We start from the raw sequence: 16,293 nt of genomic DNA, 5'->3' as shown, positions 1-16,293 counted from the left end.
ACAAAATATGTCTGGTGGTCTAGCTCTGATTTACATATCTTGCTAAATTGCGGGTTTGAATATTGCAATACTTTCCTATAACAAAATAGACCTGCAGAAAGAAATTACTAATAAAATATCTTACATATGCATAGTTGTATGCTCTATATCAGGGGTCTCAAACTCCAGTCCTCAAGGGCCGCTGTCCTGCAGCTCTTAGATGTGCCACAGGTACAAAACACTTGAATGAAATAGCTTAATTACCTCCTCCTTGTGTAGATCTGTTCTCCAGATCCTTGCTAATGACCTAATTATTTTATTCAGGTGTGATGCAGCAGAGGCACATCTAAAAGTTGCAGGACAGTGGCCCTCGAGGACTGGAGTTTGAGACCCCTGCTCTATATAGAGATTTTCCTTAGCTTTGATTGTATATGTCACAATTTTGTAATTTATCATTGTTTATTAAACTCTGAAAGCTGTGTGGCTTTGTTAATATTCTGTCGTAGTATGCGGTTAAATGTGCCATTCTTTTTTGACCACCTGCCCTTTTAGTGGTCTCTGCACGGCCCTGAACTGGAGCACTGAAAGTGAAGCAGGGAGAAGGTGAATATCTGGGTGGATTGTAAATCTTGTGAAAAATGTTCTTCGTGACAGAGGTCTGTCAGGGGAGATGAGTGGAGCATGATTTGAGTGGGGGTTAATGGTTCCATGGAGTGGTCTTCAAGGAGCTGCAGGGTGAGTGATTGTTGGAGGGCGGACAGGTTTAATAAGACAATGAGTAAGAGGAGCGAAGCTTTGCCAGATGAGGAACTGAAGCCAGAAGATTTATAACAGCAACCACAGACCATAGCAGATCAGGAATCGTGTGAAGGTGCAGTGGCTCCTTTTGATGGTGGGATTGGTGCTATTGCAGACAGCACACGACAAAATCTCTCTTGTGATGTCGTTGGACAATGTGAGCCAGCAAAACATGCTTTTTGCACGCCACTTTGTTGCGTCAACACCTAGGTGTCCTTTATGTATGTCTTTGTGCAGAGATTGTGGAATAACAGCTTTCTGGCCTTTCATTATGATGCCATTTTCTACAATTAGCTCATCTCTGTAAGGAAAGAATGGGCGCAGAGCAGGATCCAATTGTCTCTCTTTGTTCGGCCATCCTCTCTGTATGACGATGGCTAGGTGCTGAGTCACCGTGTGTTCCCTGAGTTCTTACAGTCGGGCTGTTGAAATGTAGCTCACCAACATGACATTGAAGGTTTCATCTTCAAATGGATTCTGCAGGGTGTAAGGGTTTGGAGCTCTCGATAGTGTGTTCCCTTTTTTGTACACTAACCTGATGTCAAAGCTCTGTAGTCTGAGAAGCATCCTCTGGAGATGGGCTGGTGAGGTGTGAATCGGCTTTTTTTGGATGCTGAGCAGGGGCTGATGATCTGTTTCCACAATGACTTGCTTTCCATAGACATAGTCTTTGAACTTAGTACATGGAAACACAACAGCAAGTAGCTCCTTTTCTATCTGAGCATACCGTCTCTGTGTCTGTCAAAACATGATTCAAAAGCAATATGTTTTCCATTTTGCATGCAGGCACCTCCTAGACCAAAACAGGATGGATTGCATGTCAAAGTGACAAGCTCAGCAATTTTGTAATAAGCAAGAACAGGTGGGGTGGTCAGACATTATTTGAGACGGTCGAAAGCTGTTTGATGTTGGGAAAACCAGCACCATGCAGTTTCCTTGTGGGTCAATATCTTCTGAGGGGCTGCAATGTCACTGAAGCTGGGAATGTACTTGGCAGGGTAATTGGCCATGTCAAGGAAATGTTGCAGTGACGTTTTCTTGGCAATGTCACTCCCAAGGAAACGTTGGACAGACATGTTGGTGGATGGCAGAGGTCTTTGCAGGATCAGCCTTGAGACCTTCCTTTGTAAAGATGTGACCGACGCAGTGCACTTCACTCAAACGAAACTTGCATTTGTGTGGGTTTAGTCTCAAGTTAACTTGTCTGACACGTTTCAGTACTTTCCTGAGGTTTGCTCATGGTCAGCCAGGTTGCGACCACGATAATGATGTCTGTCTCAATGACTGAACAGGGAAGCCCAGTAAACAGCTGTTACATGGATTGCTAGAAAACTTCGCTAGCTGAGTTAATTCCAAAATGTAGTCAGCAGTGATGATTTGTTTGTCGAGACACACTTGCCAAAACGAAATTTCATCAACATAATGAGCTTCAGTACTTAGTTTGACGTTTTCCATGTCTGTGCTTGCTTGAAACTATAAAGAAGATCAGTGAATGAAGTTGATCTTTGAAATCACATAGCAGTGTGACCACACCGCTAGTTTGAATTCTAACCATGTGCAACCAGGTTAAGTGGATCTCCGTACCCCATTTGTTACTCTCTTAAATGTGTGGAGGGATAACACGTTGCATTTTGCTCCTGTGTCAACTTTAAATTCAACGAGAACACAATTGATGTGCATGGTGGCACCTTCCTGCTTAATATCGATTTTTGGTGTGATGCTGTCAACCTCGATGCCGTCCACATAGAAAGTCATAGAAACTCTAGATGTAGAGTTGACTGTTCAATGGCAATTTCATGTACTGTCTGTCTGTATGTCCTCTTGCCAGGATTTGATGTTTGCCTTTGCAGCAGTTTTTGCAATGGTTCATTTTCCTGCACTAATGGCACTGGTTGAGACCACCTAATGCATTTTTCTCTTTTTGCAATGTGAGAGCTTCTGTAATTATTGCAGTCAGCTATAATATGTGGCTGGGGCCTAGGTCGTTGTTGCTGTTTACTGGAGAATTTTACAGCATCAACCGCGTTAGCTTGGCTAGCTAATCTTTTGCTTCCCTCCTATGTCATTTCATGAATGTGGAAGATTGAAGCAGTTTTTACCAGAGTTAAAAGTATCCCCGACTAATTGAACATGTTGGCCTAAATATGTTGCAATTTTGATATTACTTTAAAAAATTGCTGTTTTCGATATGCCAGAACTCATAATTAATTCAAAAATGTACATCTTTTGTTATATTTTTCACCCATGGAGGTCACCTTTTTTTCACCACTGGGTTGATGATTCATAAAATGGTCCATTCTGTACTGAAGTCTACAGAGTAAACGCTAGAATGTTAACTTTACCCCAGTAGTTGTTTATCATAATGCGTTTGACTGGTGTCATTTTAGATAATGCCACACTGTGCCACACTATCAGCTTTGATAAAAAATAAAAATTGAGACAGAATCTGGATAATATCCCACATGAAAGAAAGGAGAGCGTAGTGCGAGAGCCAGAGTGGAACACAACGAATCACCTAATCTGGACCCTGGACATTTCTCCACAACACTTTGAGCCATTTATACCAGCAGAACCAACAAAGGCTCTAACAGCCAATGTTACGGTAGCGTTAAGGTGATCGCTACCTTAATGAGCTAAAAATAAATGCAGTGCTGCCGCTGAGACAGGCAGAGCTGGAAGCTCTTTGAGATGCTAAGAGGAGCTATGCTGCCTGCTGTATTGACATCACCATCGACCAGGTCCATGGAGGTCCGGAGTCGATGGAAATTAAGTCCGGCGTGGCTGTCACCACTGCACCAAACTCTAAGCAGCACAGCTGATGCCGAACCGGACACAGCGCTACAGACGCTGGGAGAAACGTCAAAGACAAGCAGCACTAATGGAATTATTACTGCTGGAAATGCTAATAGAGCTAGGTCACTGGTACTGTAAAACCACTATGACACTGAACGAAGTTCATACCCTGTTACTGTTAAGAAAATAAATTTAAGATAAGCTAGTTTTAAAACTTAACATGTCTTGATTAAAATGGCCTAAATTGTGGTTTTAAAATCAGTAACGTATTCTGGCCTATTGACTTTTATGTTACCTGTAGTTACAGCAGATGGTTTGCTAGGATCGTTTGAACTGCCTTTTGTCTGTGTGGGAAAACAATACAGTAGAAGTTCTAGCTTTTCACACTCATCTGTGAAAAGCCGTAAACACGGTAGGAGTTCCTGGTTTTAGAGATGGTCAGAGATAGCTCCTGGATTGGATGAGCAAAGATACGCCTTATTTGAATAAATTAAAGATAAGAATACTCCTTTTACTATAAAACTTTCTACACAGAAATAACACATTAGATTTTGCTCTTGCAACTTCTCCAAAGACGTCTTTGCTTTTTGTTTGTCGTTTCCATCTTTTGTCTTTTTCTCTCTCAGGTAAATTCATGTGTTGTTTGTGCTCTGAGGTTTCTGATGTTTTGTGATGTGTTTGTCTGGTGATAGTATGCATCTGTCTTGAATAAATGCTGATTATTGTGACGCTGTTATCTCTGTGTGATCTCAGTCTTTGCGCACAGCATTTTTCTGAACCTGGGCATAGAGAGGATATAACGAGTCAAAAGGTTTTTAAAGTTCAAGAATTTTTCCTCTCTTAACATTACCTAACTGGACACAGAGCTACAGAAGTACTTACCGGATCACACAGTCCAACCACAGGTGAGTGTCATTCATTGTTTCATTATGAAGCTGAAGGCAGCAGCAAAACACCAGTTCCTACGGCCAATTCTGTCCTCTTCCTCAGTTTGCTCCTTCTCATCTTCACCATCTCCTGTTATTTCTATGTTCCAATCGTTTTCAATGTGCTCTGGTTCAAATTAAAAAGGCTAAATAACTGGCTCCAAAACATCACTGTTTTGGCTGGAGGAGCCAGGCAGTTGGACCTTTACACGTCATTTACCCAGAATGCATTGCAGTGTGAAAAACATGGCAACATTCCTGTGAAAATATTTTATTAAAATTTATAAAAACTAAATAACCTACAGTATTATTACTGTGTTGTTTTTACATTTGAGATAAATATTTCCCAAATAAGGTCTATTTTTATTACTAGTCGTAGTTCCCTTTAAATAACTGTCTCTTAATAAAGCCTTTCTGAGAGACTTGGGATGCTACAAACTATCCTGTCACAGATGAGATTAATCAGTAAGTTCACCGAAATTGCAGGTTTTAGCTTTTATTTTTAAATCGCTGATAAAAGACTCAATGCTGTCACCCTGTCTTTCATTTCTGGATGAAACTTGTGTCGCTGCATTGCTCTATATAAGTATAAGAGGTTGCAAATTTCACAGAATTTCCATTTCTAACTGTCTGGATCCTCCCTTGATTCTGCTGGTGTGATGATGGCTCCATCCTCGTCATGTACAGCAGCAGAATAGACAAATGAGCTCGATGCCGTCTGGACCCGTGATGTTGAGAAGAATATAAGCTGGCTTGTCATGGTGCGCAGCAGCAATAAAAATGCTGTACTCCCGTTCAAAAATGCGACAGTTTTTGGCCACAGTCTCATTGAAAACCACAGGGTCGGGTCTGTGAAAACCTCTGCCATCATATATCCAGGACATGTGCGCTCCAGGCAACAGGCATAGACTGACGATTCAGGGCAAAAGAAAAAAAAAATTCTTTGGAAGAACAGAAAATAAGGAGGAAAAAAAGCCTTTGAGTGACAGTTTTACAATCCCTTCTGACACCATATAAATGCTTGCTCTTTGCTCCTTGTAATAAAAATAGGACAGGCAACCAGTAGAGATTTCACTTAAAAGGAGTTTTAGTGATAAGAACCGTAGCTAACAGCTTGCACATACCAAGTACCTCAGACAGAGACGTTACATGCATACCACCTGTACGGCAACCGCTGTAGGACAAAATAATAATTTCACAAATGATAGTAAATGTCCGTACTCCAACATTATTTGTGGGTTATAATTGCAAAATAAGCGAAATGGCATGCCAGCACTCCTAAGCACTGCAAGCCACCATCCTGAAAATGGACAAGAATACTTTTTGAGGAGCATCTGATAAAGAAGAAATATGATTCTTCTTTTGTGAAGAACCATATTTTGTACGATTTTTCACAAAATACCTACGATTGTCAAATGGCGAAAAATGGAAATTGCAAAGTCATTATCCATGGGGGAGGATGGCCTGCAAAAAAATGCGATGCTCTCTCTATGACTCTTTTGTTACCTTTGGTTCCAAAAGTGTGGGGCGCGCCCCTAAAATGGGGTGGAAGGTTGGGCAGTGCCATTGCACGATGAAAAAAGATAAAACTCTCAGGGAGCTGTTCATGTTTTAACCCCATTTTGCACAGAGACTTTTTTAAAAATGTATTGATAGCAAAGTTGAATATTGTTACAAATTAAAAAAAGAAAGTTTGAAAGAACACTGACAGCAAAAAATTCTCTTTTACAGTATAGAACTAAAACAAAAAAAAACAAAGCAGTTACACAAAAGTGTTTCACTGTAAAGATGGTTTGTAGTTTGTTTTGTTGCAACCTGAAGTGTGAAATAAACTTCAGCGGAGTTTGAAAACAAAATATGTGTATAGGTTTGTCTGGTTTAACAATGTGTGTGCCCAGTTGATTTTTTCCTTTCTTTTTTGGGGGGGATTTTATTGTAATCCATAGGGGGGCCCAGAAGAAAATCTTTGGGAACCACTGGCTTAAGGGTTTGATGCATACTGAAGCAGGATTGTTGTCGCCAGGTGACTTCCAGGTGGCCTGTGTATGTAAAGTGTGTGTGCAAATACCAATGTGCCCAGCAACATGGCCATGCATTGACTGTTTGGCTTCAGATGAAGTATGGGAGAGCCTTAAATCAGGTCTTCACACTTTTTGCACATTAACCAGAAAACAGAAATTGCTCCATCATTATGTCTTCTGAGGTGGAATATGAAGTAGTGTTTTACCACAGGTTTGGTTTACATACTATACCAAAGCAAAAAAAAGTTAATTCTTTCCATTGCGTTTAGTGAGGGTGAGCCTCATGCTACTAAGATAACACTGTCTGGAGCCAGTGCACTCATTCAATGTCTACTACCTGCCATCAAATGAAACATGATGTATCTTAGAAGATGATTCACTTTCCATAGAATTATTTAATATATGTTGGAATTAATCTATATGAACACATTTTAACAGCTTCATAGTGATTGCACTTAAATAATCATTAAAATCAGCCCCTGTGTCTTTCTTAGGAATGCAACCTTCACATTCACTAAATGTCATAAATTATATCATAAATGTTATGCTGTTTCATATAAACTGCAAACAAAAATAAGAGTAAAAAAATGACGGTCAGTACTGTTAGTGTAGATTCCCTGTTCTTAATGGCATGATAATGATAATAGCTTAAATAGAAGGCAACTGGAAAAAGAACCTCACATGTAAAATTATTTTTCATTTCTGATCATGGCTAGAAGGCTCTTAAGAAAAAAATCAATCATATAACAAGTGTACATTTGCAAGTAAGAAAAAAGTCTCAAACACACAGCCAAGGAAACTCTTATTTGGTTTCAGAGAAAGAAAGTAAAATTTCTACAATTCCCCAATCAAATTGCCTGACACATATTTTAATTGAAAAACTATAGAAAGAACTAAAGATCAGTGTGCAAAGAAATAGTTTCCAAAACTTAAAGTAAGGCATATTCAAAACTTATTTTTCCTCCTACATCCCAGGTTACTTGCATAATATCACAAGAACACTTTGTTAAAATAAAATTATGTATACAATTATCAGCTTTATTGAAAGTTTATTAAGAGTTTATTAGAAAGTTTATTACCTTCAAAAGTTCTGTTCCACATGTGTGAGGTTATCTCAGTACCGTTTGTCTTTGAGTATCCATTCTTCATGCCTTCATGTAACGCAATGGAATATAGCACCAAGGCATCATGGAATCCTTCAACAAACATGTTAACCTGACAGGATAGAAAATGTGCTAAGTCAAAAACAGGAGATGACCCAAATAGATTAGTTTAAGATTTTATTTCAAATACTTACTGTACTGGAAGTAAATACAGTAAAAATTGAAAATACAGCAATTATTATTGCAGTTAGTGGAGCTCCTGCATTTGTGTTCTGAGTTTATATTTGTCATCCATGTATGAACTTGTGAGAGTTATTACTGCTGGCTAAAACAACAGCAAAGATCAATTAAGTTTCCATTTAACCAAGAACAAACATAATCTTGGCCTTCCTGAACCCTAACTGATGACAGGAACCTTATGAATAATGCAAGGACACACAAAACAACCACTCCAAATTATTTTAGGTTTAGGATGGGTGCTGGCCATATAATTAGAATATCATGAAAATGTTTATTTAAATTAGTAATTTCATTAAAAAGTGAAACTTGTACATTATATTCATTTAATACACACATTATACATATATTTCAAATGTTTTTTTTGTCCTGCAAATTTGGTTGGAGTGTCATCGTTCCAGCCAAATTTGCAGTACTGTAATTCCGTCACACTTTGTGCCATCTGAAAAATTGCAACCATTTCTAAATTTGGAGACGTTGTGCCAGTATATATATATATATATATATATACTGGCACTTTGGGGTGGGAATTTCACTCCCACCCACACCGTGGCAGGGAGTGAAATTGGGTTAATTTCACCCCCTGCCACGGGAGTCTATTAAAATGGGCACTATTTTAATATGATGGTAAATTGCGAAAATAACTTGCTAGATATTGAAAGTTCCTGTTGTTATGGATAAATGATAAAGAACTGAATTAAAATAAACAATATCTCTCATCCATTTTATTTTACGACATAAAGGGTTAATGTTGATTATTATTACTGAACTAATGAAATCCGAATTCAGTATCTCAGAAAATTAGAATATTACTTATGGACAGTACAAAAAAAGTTTTTTTTTTTTTTTTTTGGGAAATGTTGGCCAACTGAACTCCTTTTCACCAATTCAGCGTGACATGGAGTCCATCAGTCTGTGGCACTGCTAAGGCCTTATGAGAGCCCAGGTTGCTCTGATAGTGACCTTCAGTTCTTCTGAATTGTTGAATCTGGAGTAGCTTCCTCTTCACAATACCCCATAGGTTTTCTATGGGGTTAAGGTCAGACGAGTTTGCTGGCTAATTAGCCCTTTCATGCATGAATTATGATCCAGTAAGTCAGGATTTTTTTCCAAAGTAATTTTGATTTTCCCAGGGCATAAAAATAAGGTGGGAAGAAAAATTTGTAAAATTTTCTTCTTATTTGTCCACTTAGGTGAACAACATGTGTGTACGTCTTTTCAACTAATGAAATGCTGTATATAATAATGTGAATATATTTTGACATTAGTTAATAGAATGCATAAATATAGAACATTGTATTCAACTCTCATCCTGTCACGATCCGTGTTTTTGTGTTTATTTTTGAGTTTTCTGTGTTCAGTCCTGTTTCCCTGTGAGTCTCTGTCCTGTCCTCCCCGTTGATTGCTCCCCAGGTGTGTCTCATTCCCTTGATTACCCCGTGTGTATTTAAACCCTCCTGTTGTCTGTGTTCCTCGTCGGGTCCTCGTCGTTTGTGTATGTTTCCGTCTCACTCGCCAGTAGAACTGTAAAGTCCTGGTTTGTGTTTGTCCCGTCTAGTCCGTTTTAACAGTTGCTACCGGTATTTAGCTGCGTGCTTGTTCCTGCCGTGCTGCCTGCCTTGGACTGTTTGTGTGCTTTATCATCATTAAATCTTCATCATCACCATAACCTGGGTCTCAGCGTCTCTCCTCACCATCAACAACCTCACACCTTATGACACATCCTGCTCTAATGTTCATTACTATCTGATCCCTTTATTCAGTCCCTCTCATTCAACCGCTTGATCTCATTTTAGTCTTATTTTTGCTCCTTCTCAAGCAGTATGATTTTATTATGGACATTTTTAATTTTATAAAACTAACAACATTGAATATGAGACTTCAGCCATTCTGTTGTTTTCTGTACCATAACAGTACTGTCTCTTCAGTTTCAGACTTGTATCAAGGCTATGTTGTATGAAAATGTGCAAAGCACCCAGGTTGCAAACAACACATTGGATGCAGATGTATTTAGTTTTGTCTGTGGGCTGGATGTTATTTTTAATTGCAGGGCCAGTGTTCTCCAGACCTCAGCCTGATCTCATGGGGTGTCTTAGACCAATGGTGTCCAAAATCAGTCATGGAGGGTCAGCATCCTGTATGTGTTAGTTCTCTCCCTGGTTCAACACACCTGGATCAAATGGTGGCTCATTAGGGACCTCAGGAGAAATGCTGAGGAGGAAGTTACTACTACTGGGCAGAGAACTAGAACATGCAGGATGCCGGCCCTCATGGGCCAACTTTGGACACCACTGCTTTAGTCTACAGATTCCTTGAAATGTAAAATATTCACCTTCTCCAAGAAGTGGAAAAAACACTTAGTATGATGTTAAGAAGAAGACCTGGTTCTGATGATCAATACATTGATCTTGAGTATCTTTTTTATGATATTCTAATTTTATGGCCAGTATTCAGTATATTGAAGTACTCCGTATTTGTTTATACCAAACACTAAGCATATTAAAATGATTAGAAAAATAACAAATTAAATATATATTATTAAATAAACTTGAAGTATTCTGGAACAAGACAACGTCTCCAAGGTCAGTTCTTTAATGTGTAATCTTGATTTACTCCCCAACCTTAGTAAGTATTGGATAAGTATGATTGAATTAAATTATCTAGCATGATTGCCTGCTTCAACAATTATTGAGTTAGGTCATTACACTTACAAGATGAGTGAGTGAGTGAATAAATGTACTTTTTTAATCCCAGAGAGAGATTCTTTCAGTGCTTAAAAGCCTGTCAGTGCTTTTTATCAACAACGGTACAATGCAATGAGGCAGATTCTGCTGGAGGTTATCATCTTCTCCGTCACTACATGCATTTTTAGCAAACTCAACAAATCAATACAATCAACTGTACACTCCTCCTTAAAGATGAGAGTCAAAGTCAAATCAGTGATTCAATACAATAATCTGAGCTTCCTTAGATAATGAACTGGACTTGACTGAACTTGAACTTCTAATTTAGTAAATTATTCAATGAAACTGCTGCTCTTTGATGCAGCAGAGAATCAGAAAAGTACTCCCCATTATTCACCAGGACAAAAGTTTGCCTCTCTGCTCATGACATACCTCTTTAATGCATTCCAAGAAAACTTCACCCCAGCTTCATCAAGCGCTATGAAATTTAATCCATCAGTTCCACAGATGCTTATCTACATCTCCCTGCCACTATTTGTCAATGTTCCATGTTTCTCAGATCAAATCAGTCCATCCTTGGATGATGTTTTCAACAATGCAATGGTTGCCATCCATCTGACTTCTGGCTGCCTCCACTCTCCTCTTTCCTTATCCTGTCATCTTTATCCTCCTTCAAGCAACCTGTCTTCACTCCAGCAACCTTTCTAAGTCCATGCTCCAGTCTTCTCATTTCAAGCATCCAGCATCTTCTGTCACTCTTCTCCAAGCCTCATTGCACCATCTGATCAACCATCAAGCCAAAGGCCTCCGATTCCACTCACTCCTCCCTGGCTTTCATCTATCTTTTCACCTTGATTCACTTTCAGCTCAATTTCTCAGTGAAGAGAGGGAGAAGTGGTGCATGATTATGCAGATTTTCTGCGGTGTTCTAGAATTGTGTTCTGCCTGTAGGTTTAGAGGAAGTGAACAAAGCCTTTCAGTCTGTGTTGGCCACATTTCCAAATACTGAATTAACATTAACAGCTGCCTTGTTCAGATCAGCATTTTTCTCCTCGCTGTGGGGGATGGCTCTTTACAACGCAGGCAATTTCTGGTAAGCTTCATAGCATCAAACCAATGGCATACATACGTCTCACAGGTAAACATTAATGACTGAACATAGTCCATGCCTCAAACAAGCAATTGTTTCTCAAGATCCAAACTTTCTGTCTGAAGCAAAACATGAAACAAGGGGCTGGTTTTGGCCAGGACAGAATTAACAACAGTAAAGACAACAGCCACTGCAGCTAATAGCAAACAGTTATGGGCACCTCTTATCAGAGCAGTATTTCTCCTTCATTACTAGTCACAAATCTTGGTATCAAAGTGAGCCCAGCTCACTTTTGAATCTCATATCAACCTCCTCTGCAAGACCTCCTTCTACAAAACATTTCCAAAATCCGTCCCATTCTCTCCTTCTCAGACACTGAAAAACTGCTCCATGCCTTTGTCTCCTTCAGACTGGACTACTACAATTCACTTCTCATTGGGATTCCTAGCAAGAGCCTGCAGAGGCTCAAGTACATCTAAAACTCTGCAGCTAGGAACCTGATGAGAGAGCGCAAAAATGACCACATCACTTCTTCTTGTACTGTTTTGATTGTTGATTCTGTGTTGCATGACTTTGTGTTTATGATGTAAAGCACTTTGAAATGCCTTGCTGCTGAAATAAAAAATTTGATTGATTCTTCCATCCATCCATTTTCTTTACACCCTTGTCCCTTAGTGGGGTCGGAGGGTTGCTGGTGCCGATCTCCAGCTAACGTTCCAGGCGAGAGGCAGGGAACACCCTGGACAGGTCGCCAGGCTGTCACAGGACAACACAGAGAGACAGACAGGACAAACAATCATGCACACACACACACCTAGGGAGAATTTGGAGGAGCCAATTAACCTGACAGTCATGTTTTTGGACTGTGGGAGGAAGCTAGAGTACCCAAAGAGAACCCACCATGCACAGGGAGAACATGCAAACTCCATGCAGAAAGACCCGGGCCAGGAATCGAACCCAGAACCTTCTTGCTGCAAGGCAACAGTTCTACCAACTGCGTCACTGTGCAGCCCTGATTGACTCTTGTTTTTTCAAATTTACTTTTTTTATTGTGACATATATGAAAGACAAGTGTTAGAAATGAGTGTGCAAAAAAGACAATAGAGAAAAGAAAAAAAGAAAAAGAGAAATAGAAGAATCCAGTGTGGTACCTGTAGTGTTGTTGATATGATAAAGGAAAAGGGAAGATAATGTTAAAATTACTGATCAAGTAATATAGCATTACTACTACTAGAGAAACAAACAAACAAAAAAACTAATAACAAATAACAATGTCAGCTATAATAATTAGAGGCTGTCTGCCCCTGAGACCAAAGATCAGAAGGCGCATCACAGTGAACCCAGACAACAACCAAACCAAACCATCAGTGCAGAGGTCACCACTCAGCTCATGTCAGAAATGACAATGAAAGGCCCACCTTGTGTCCTGTGTTTTAAACCTTTTGATGCAGCCCTAGTCTTGTGTTATGCAATTAAAAGAAAGAGATGGCAAAATGGGATGTGATCCCGGCTTAGACCACGCTTACCCTATAATTTGTGTATTCCGCCTCTTTTTTTAAAATGTTATTTATTCATTCATTTTTTGTGTTTATCTTAAGTTTTCTTTCATCATTGGAATAAAATAAAATAAAACAAGAAAAAAGAAACTTAACAAAATATCCTTAGTTGGCTAACAGTAAGCTTGATGGAGCACAGTAGACAGAGGTCTGGGACCCCACCCCAACAATTTCCCTATATTCCCTCTCTCCAGTGGCCTATACCAGAGCAGATGGCACCATACCATACCAACTTTATTTATAAAGCACTTTAAAACAACCACAGCTGATACAAAATGCTGTACATTAAAACACAACATAATTAAAAAAAACAAAAATAAAAAAATAAAAACTCTTACAGTTTAAAAACAGACAAACAAACATATAATTTAAAACTAGATCCTGCTGGAGTTGAAAGCCAAATAAAATAGATGGGTTTTAAGACGAGCTTTAAAAGTGGACAGTGAAGGGGCCTCTCTAACCTGCAAAGGCAAGTCGTTCCATAACTTAGGAGCCATGACAGAGAAAGCCCTGTCCCCTCTGAGCTTCCTTCTTGATCTCGGTACCTCCAAGAGCAGCTGATCTGTGGACCTGAGAGACCAATAGGGTATGTAGGGGTGAAGAAGCTCAGAGAGGTAAGCCGGGGCAAAATTATGCAGTGATTTAAAAACAAACATAAGAATTTTAAAATGAATTCTAAAATATACAGGCAGCCAGTGAAGTGAGGCCAGGACAGGGGTCACTTGCTCTCTCTTTTGAGTTCCTGTCTAAACTCATGCAGCAGCATTCTGATCCAGCTGCAGACGTGAGAGCAGCGACTGACTGACTCCCAGATAAAGTGAGTTACAGTAATCCAATCGAGTCGAAATAAAAGCGTGGATCACTGTTTCAAAATGCTGCCTGGAAAGAAAAGATTTCACTGATGCCAATCGCTTTAAATGATAAAAAGTGGACTTAACCACGAATCTGATTTGGCTGTTCAATTTGAAATCACTGTCCATCTTAAAACCAAGATTAGTAATAACAGGTTTAAAATATACCTCCAAGGACAACAGAGGAGGACTCACAGGAGCCACTGGGTCCAAACACCATCACCTCTGTTTTCTTTTCATTAAAATTTAAAAAGTTCAAGGCCAAACAAGCTTTAATATCACCTAGACATGCCAGGAGATGTTTGATGGAATGTACATGAGGACAGAACCCAGAGGCAGTAAATATAGAGAGAAAAGCAGTGGGCCCAGAATTGAGCCCTGCGGTTCACCAGCAGATGATTCAGAGTCACTAATATTCACAGAAATTGTTCTGTCCTCCAGGAACCATTTAAGAACAGTGCCACCAATAGCTACAATGTGCTGTAATCGCGATATTAAAATGTTGTGGTCTACTGTATCAAAGGCATCAGTTAGGTCAAGTAAAATCAGAACATGTTGACCAAAATCACATGCAAGAAGGATGTCATTAAAAACTCTTATTAAAGCAGATTCTGTGCTATGAAGAGTTTTAAAACCTGACTGAAAAACCTCCAGAATGCCATTTTCACCAAAGGATGACATACTCAAGCTGACATTATTATCAGTGATAATAATAGTACAAAACAGCAACAACCATAATAATTATAGTAATATTCAACAATAATCGAAGAACAAACACAACAGTTGGATGAATTCAGTGCAAGAAAATAATGTGAATGTGCGTGTTTGTGTGTGAGGTAAAACAATAATCTGTTATGTCTATCCAGAAACTGATTCTGAAAAAAAACATTGATTTAATTAGCTGGTTAATAAAAACTTCATTAGAAGGTATGTAAGTAAAAGTGTATTTTAATAGTATTTAAATTGTATTACAGTACAATTTAAAGTGTACTAACTACTAAGTGTACTTTCATGTACTTTTTTGGAACAATTTGTTATACTTAGTATACTTTAAGTATATTGTTTTTTATGTATTATAAACATGCTTGATTAGTATATTTTGAGTGTACTATTTTTGTGATTGAATTACATTTAAAATATATTTATAATTTAAGTATATTAGTATTACATATTTCATATATTAGTAGTGTGATCACAGTATTCTACAATTATACTTTTGTATTATAATTGCTAGTGAAGTACACTTTTTATTTACTTAATGTCTTTCATTATTCTGCTTTGCCACTTTGTACATTACATGCTTCATACACACTACAGTACAGTATATTAGACTACCAGAAGACAGAAGGATCAATTACAACACACTTTCCAAGTTAAACAAATTACATTGTGTATTCAATATATTCACATTTTTCAAGAGCACATTGCCAATATACCATCACAAAATTGTACAAATTGTCAATATATTAAAAATGTACAGACAATGTGCTTAAGAAAATCAGCACAATAAAACAATTGGTACACTTTAGAGGAAATGTGAAAAATATTTCACCAAGGAGAGAGTATTGTTTCAATTTAATGCCATGGTATTCCAGTATTACTGCAGACAAACTGACATTTCTCTTTCCTAAGAACAGTGAGGATCAGCGACAGAACATTCCCATTCACTGCACCTCTGCACTTTACAGAAACCTATGAAAAGTACAATAAAGCAATTAAACAGAGAAAGCATTTGTATTTTAAAGAGTATAGAAAAACGGCAAAAAAAAAGTATGACTTACAATTTTAAGATGTTGTGGACTCGCTATGTATGCGACATCATCAGAACTGATGATGATTGGGACCGGATGCCTGAGGTGAAAAAACATTTCTGGGTGTCTTCTTTGCCTGTATAAGTTAAAAGTAGATAAATAGTCAGCAGTATCATAAAATCAGTTGATGTTGGGATTAACTATGAAGTTGTTTTAAATGTGGACCTAAGGGAGACAAACTACCTTAAAAGCTTTCCATCCATGATCTGAACACGCTGATCCTTGCAGGGTGGTGAGGGCGGCTGGTGGTGCCCATCTCCAGTAGTCATCAGATGAGAGGCGGGGTTCACCCTGGAGAGGTCACCAGTACATTACTGGGCCCTGAAAGCTAACAATAAACAACATGTATGAAAGAGAAATTTTAGATCAACAAGGATAATAAATTCTGTCCAATTATTTTAAAATCAAATCATGTTTATTAAGCACTTAGTGTTGGTTACACAC

General features: G+C 38.6%; 1 protein-coding gene across 1 annotated transcript in view; it reads right to left on the bottom strand.

Annotated features, from left to right (window-relative positions):
- Nucleotides 1–16,293, bottom strand: part of LOC106934843 (atrial natriuretic peptide receptor 3) — a 69,877-nt gene that overhangs the window by 29,232 nt on the left and 24,352 nt on the right. Inside the window, exon 3 of the mRNA XM_015014987.1 lies at nt 7,597–7,732. Within this exon, the coding sequence (XP_014870473.1) occupies nt 7,597–7,732 (136 nt within the window). The remainder of the gene's footprint in view (nt 1–7,596; nt 7,733–16,293) is intronic.

The sequence above is a fragment of the Poecilia latipinna genome, unplaced genomic scaffold (genome assembly GCF_001443285.1).
Source record: "Poecilia latipinna isolate Pla-1442-1.1 unplaced genomic scaffold, P_latipinna-1.0 Scaffold1871, whole genome shotgun sequence".
In the NCBI taxonomy this organism is placed as follows: Eukaryota; Metazoa; Chordata; class Actinopteri; order Cyprinodontiformes; family Poeciliidae; genus Poecilia; species Poecilia latipinna.
Note: the sequence above shows the minus strand (reverse complement) of the source record. Positions and strands in the feature narration are given on the sequence as shown.